The sequence below is a fragment of the Austrofundulus limnaeus genome, unplaced genomic scaffold, assembly GCF_001266775.1.
Source record: "Austrofundulus limnaeus strain Quisiro unplaced genomic scaffold, Austrofundulus_limnaeus-1.0 Scaffold96, whole genome shotgun sequence".
Taxonomy (NCBI): Eukaryota; Metazoa; Chordata; class Actinopteri; order Cyprinodontiformes; family Rivulidae; genus Austrofundulus; species Austrofundulus limnaeus.
The window spans coordinates 165,842-171,498 of NW_013952498.1; the positions used below are offsets into that span (position 1 = coordinate 165,842).

At 38.2% G+C, this 5,657-nt stretch overlaps 1 protein-coding gene across 1 annotated transcript; it reads left to right on the forward strand.

Moving 5' to 3' along the window:
• The first annotated feature begins 634 nt into the window (after nt 1-634).
• LOC106520649 (3-mercaptopyruvate sulfurtransferase) lies at nt 635-4,989 on the forward strand. The gene is made up of 2 exons (XM_014012854.1): nt 635-1,238; nt 3,882-4,989. Exons 1-2 carry the CDS (start codon nt 647-649, stop codon nt 4,178-4,180), a joined length of 891 nt encoding a protein of 296 aa, XP_013868308.1. The 5' UTR covers nt 635-646; the 3' UTR covers nt 4,181-4,989.
• The last annotated feature ends 668 nt before the right edge of the window (nt 4,990-5,657 follow it).

Consider the following 5,657-nt stretch of genomic DNA (forward strand, 5'->3'; position numbering starts at 1 on the left):
GTTTTCTCGTTATATAATGACATAATTGTCTCTATATGAGATAAAATAAATAAAAAATAAAAATAAATGAGACAGTTTTCTCCTTTTTATGATAATTTTCCTGTTCTGATATAATTTTCCATTATGAGATAATTTCCCCTTATAATGATATTTTTCCCATTATAATGAGGTATTTTTCTCGTTATGAGAGTTGTTTTTATTATGTAACTATGTAATTATAACAAGACAGTTTTCTCGTTATGACATACAGGTCAACAATAATTTTATGTCATATGGCAGCTCTGTGGTTCCATACTTTTGTGCTTGTTTTAAAACATTCATCTGTACGCATTGTGTTTTTATCGTTTCTAATTCAATACACATATCTTTGAAACATTAAGATYTTTTTTGGAGGTTTTACATCTTGTGAAATTGTGAATGTCGGTTCCTCACTCTCCTGTTGACAGATTATATTAATCATTTTAACTTTAAGTTATTTAACTGGAAACCTTTTTGAAACAATAAAAAGAGTGCGTCAGCTGTAGCGGTGAACTTCCTGGCACGGAAAGGGGCGGGACGAGCACCGATTTATAAAGACATGGAGACAAGTGCATAAATACTATTGTTGTTGTTGTTCCTGTCATCATCCTGGACACAACTCCTCTTCATGATGGATGCTCAGACTCCTGCTCTTGTCTCCTGTCAGTGGCTGGCAGATGCCATAAAGAATAATCTCGTGGGTCCAAAACTTTCAGTCCTGGACAGCTCCTGGTACCTTCCCAAAGCCAAGCGGAACACCAGAGAGGAGTTTGCTCAGAAACACATCCCGGGCGCGTCGTTCTTCGACATAGACGAATGCTGCGATGAGAGCTCGGAGTTTGACCACATGCTGCCGACCTCCAGCCTCTTCTCTCGGTATGTGGGAGATCTCGGCATCGGCAACGACACGCACGTCGTCGTGTACGACACCAGCAGCGCGGGTTCGTTCAGCGCCCCCCGGGTGTGGTGGATGTTCCGGGTGTTCGGCCACAGATCGGTCTCGGTGCTGGACGGAGGCATGAAGCTCTGGGAGGCTGACGGACACCCGGTGAGCTCCGAGTACAAGAAGCCCGAGCGTAGAGACTTCCAGGCGACCCTGAACGCATCATGGGTGAAGAGCTACGAGGACGTCCTGGAGAACATCAAGACCAAGGAGGTCCAGGTGGTGGACGGCAGGTCTGCTGGCAGGTTCAAGGGTACTGATCCAGAACCCAGAGCAGGTGAGCAGAACTGTRGCTTTTCTATTTATGTATTTAAAATGTACATCAAGATAAACACAGCTGATCAACATGTAGTTTAATTTATATGTTGCAGAACTGTCAGAAACTTTATAGGCTACATTAAACAATAAGACTGTAGTAAAAAAAAACACGATCTAATATGAAACTGTCATGCTCTGTGTTCATTGAATCAAAGTTGCAGAGTTAAGTTTTAAAAAGTTCATTACAGCATATAAAGCAACTTTAAATGCACACATTCAAACTGGTTTTGTTGCATGTGCACATGTAAAATGTTGCAGCCACTGCTAACTCACTAACCTTCATGTTTTATTTGACATATTGGAGCATCTGAAAAAAAAAGGTTTCATACAGGCTCTTATTAAACATTAAGTAGGTCGGTAAATCCATTTTAACTAAAACTYTTACAAGTCTTCCTGAGGAAATCCACAGTATGAAAGATGAGTTGGGCTAACTGAATGGATTTGTGTGTAAAAAAAAAAACACTGAGTCATGGCACATATGCAGATTTGGCTTCATGGGTAGGACACAAGCTAAACCGGCTCAACCAGTTGGACAAAGCCTCTGAAGGATGTCACCATAAATAAGGAAATATTTAGTAAAATAAGTATTTTATCTGTGTTTACAGGTAGCAGCACTGCTAGAAGAAGAGTAGCCTATTTTTCATCTTTTATTGTCCACTATTCATGATGATTCAGCACATTCTCACTCCCATAGGAGCCTGACCAAATGTTCATACACTCTAAAAATGAAATGGTGGATTTACTTAACCATGTTATGTTACCTGGTTCCACTTAACTGAGTTGAGTAAATTCAAAGCAACATACTCATGTTCTTTGGCTAAAAAATGCTATATTGCTTTGAATTTACTCAACTCAGTTAAGTGGAACCAGGTAACATAACACGGTTAAGTAAATCCAACATTTCATTTTTTACAGTGTATATGATGAGTAGGGAGTGAGAGCATGTTGGGTGATTGATCTGTTGATGACATTTTTAAAGATGCTGCAATGCAAGTTATAAAAGTTCGTTTGCTCGCATTAGAGCCTCTGCTCCTCTTCATCAAAACGAGTCAGTTGAGGTGGTTTTGAGCATCTGATTAGGACACCACCCTTTAGAGGTTTTTTGGCCATGTCCCACTGGGAAGTGGACCCCAGACAGACCCAGAACTCACTGGAGGGATTATATATCCTCTCCCGCAACATCTTATGGTCCCCCAGGAGGAGCTGGTGAGAGCGATGTCCTTGTTTCCCTCCTGACCTAGCCTGGCCCTTGCCTTCCTACGCAGCTCCGCTAAATTCTAGTTTCCTTCACAGCTCCGTCTGGGACTTCTCCCGTAGAGAATGATTTCACTGGCAGATTTTTAGCCGGGCCAATCAGAGAACAGAACATCAATTTTCTGCGCAGTGTCTGCTTTGTAGTTTATTTTATCTGGGCCAATCAGCAAACAGAAGGCGGAGTTTTGAACGACGTCGATGTTCTGCGCAGTGTCTGCTAGTTATTTTAGCATAKGGCAGTGGAGGAAGTGAATGAAACCAGTCCGTGTTGATAAGGCTTCCAAATTAAATAAATTTGTCTGACAAAGCAGCAGCTCTCATTTACAGTCGTCTCGTTCGGCTCGGTATATTTCTCCTCTCAGTAGGGTTGTTTACAGCACACACGATTTCCGGTTAGCTTCTTAGCTTAGCCTCCTACACACTGACAACGCACATGCTTCAGCAGAGGCCACGCCTCCTGCAAGAAATCACTTCTCTKTGCATCAAGTCCAGACCCTTGTGAAAAGCAAAGTGAAGGACAGGGTCTGGTTTTAACCAGGCTACTCCTGACCACACAGATAAGCAATCATTTGCTGCAGCAAATGATTGGAACTTCGATCAAAATACACTGCATCTTGGWACTTTGATTTCTATTCCTGCTTTTAAACACAGACTAAAGGATCTTTTTAAGGAGTCATGTAACTGTTTTAAAGAATGAATGCATTGCTCATTTTATATGTTTTATGTACTGTTCATGTTGTTTCATTTTTAAGTGTTTTAAGTGTTTRTGTACTCTCAGGCCAGCATTGTAAATAAGAAACTGTTCTTAATGTTTTGCCTGTTGAAATAAAAGTTAAACAAATAAAAAATAAGCAGCAGTATTTCTCTCCAAAGGTTTTCACACACACAACTACAAAAGCTTTGATGGTCAACTTGGTGCTGTTTCTACGTTTTAAAGCTGCTGTTGTAAAGAGAAACGCAGTCATTAAGTACAATAGCTAATAAAATATTAATAATGAAAAATGCCCATTTATTTGTTCACGCTAATCGTATTCTGCTACCTGAGAACACACGAAATGTTTAGGGGTTATTTCTAAGCACCACTATTATTAGTGTTGTTTAGCTAAATTTCTTGGGATGTTGTGATGTAATGTAAAGGTTGTAAAAAGTAAGTATTTTAATTTAATTTAATTTCACGACAGAAAACCAGAGAATTAACTTTGTGTTTTTGCATTTTTTTAGGTGAAATAAAAGTTGTGATTGATCGGAGCTGTCATACAATCCATTTACATAGTGTAGCTTAAATGATGAAAAACACTAACATTATCTGGAGTGTGTACATTCTGAAATAATATTATCCTGCTCCCAGATATCCACCCCGGACATTTCCCCGGAGCCATCAACATGCCGTACCCAACCTTCCTGGATTCTTCTGGAAAACACCTCCAAACCGAGGCCCTGGCCAAGCTCTTCAAGGACGCCGGGGTGGACCTGGAGCGTCCACTCTGGGCTTGCTGTGGCTCTGGAGTCACCGCGTGTCACATCATCCTGGCCGCCGAGCGGCTCGGACACCCAGGGGTCCCTCTTTACGATGGCTCCTGGTGCGAGTGGTTCCAGAGGGCCGACAAGGAGAACATCATTTCAGAGTGGGAGAAGAAGAAGGAGTGAATGAAAGAACCKTTTCCAACATGGTGCAAATGTGAATATGCTGCAAATAGAAAAAAAAAAGAAAAAGCAGACGTAATATTAATGTTTTCACTAAGGATTTAGTGCACTCCGTGGACAGCTGCAAATATAATGTAATAAAATTAATCTGTGACTAATTCAACAGCTTCAAATACATTTTAATGTAACATGATCAAATTTACAGTTAATGGGTGCAAGAGCTACCTTTTAATGTTACTCAAACCGAACATGACTTATTTAAACAAAAAGCTACTTCTAAAAAACTTTAATTTGAACAAAACATGACTTTTTTAAGACTTGCAACAAATATGTTTGAAAAGATTTTGACCAAACGTCTTTYTCTCCGGGTCTAAGTCTGATTAATTCTAGAACAAAATGAATATATATGATGTATTCAGCTGTACTATGTGCAATGTTTAACTCATATGGAAACATAAAAGCATATTCTATTTAAAAAAAACTAAAGAAGTGTCCTTTGATAGTTGCTCTGAAAAAGCCTTAAAAGTGCACTTATTCTTTAGCTGCATCGTTTTTATCTCTAATATTTTCTGTCAGTGTTGAACTTGAAGCTGATGTTTGTTGTTTTGTTCTYTTGGGGTTTATAAAAATATGATAAAAACCAGATAAAAGATACTAAAACTTGATCACTACATGTTTAAATATGGTGCTGGGGGAAAAGTGCAGTTGCACAATTTCTGTGTTTTTTTTTTTTGTTTTTTTTTTTGCAATGATTGTTTTATCAAGAGTTGTTCAAGTTTATGCATTTTCATCAATAAAGTTAAACCAGTTAATTGGAGCTGTGTTTAATGAATAAACTTGCATGATGCATGTCACTCTGATAACAGGAAAAACAGTCAGAAAGATCCTTTCTTATAATAGTATTTTGTTCCTACATCAAGACTCCTTATTTTGCATGAGATAAGGCTGGAAAATGAACTGTGGCAACAAAATTATTCTGTTGTCTTGATGTTCTGTGCAAAGATGACAAAAACAATGCATWTCTTACCTTTTGTAGATAAAAATCAGCAGTGGTCACATAAAACAAGCTTCTCATTTAGCATGTTTTTTTGTTGTTTTTTGCTAATTTTGGAAACTGTTAGTGAATCGATTAGTTTCAGCTACTTTTAAGTCTACTAAAAAAATTCACAGGTGTAAAACTTGTATGTTTATACCATTTATCCCAAATCAAATAAAACTATTCTCTCTTAGTGCAGGATGGGTCAGGGTGTATCATGTAGCATCTTTAACAGATAAACTTCAAACTAAGTGTGTCAAAAAGATAATAACATTTAACAATATTTAAATACTGAATACAAYATTTGTCCATATATACAATATGGTAAATACAGTATTTGTTGTTTGAGTAACTTCAGATGGTGCAGTGGAGTGAGAAAGTTTGGTCAGCCTTGTTAATTTTCCTGATTTACCTTTATAAATCATTTATTGTTTGGATAAAAAA

Excerpts from the sequence above, each read along its gene's own strand:
- LOC106520649 (XM_014012854.1), top strand. The coding sequence starts at position 647 with ATGATGGATGCTCAGACTCCTGCTCTTGTCTCCTGTCAGTGGCTGGCA. Across the intron at positions 1,239-3,881 it reads TGATCCAGAACCCAGAGCAG|ATATCCACCCCGGACATTTC; the intron begins GTGAGCAGAACT and ends TCCTGCTCCCAG.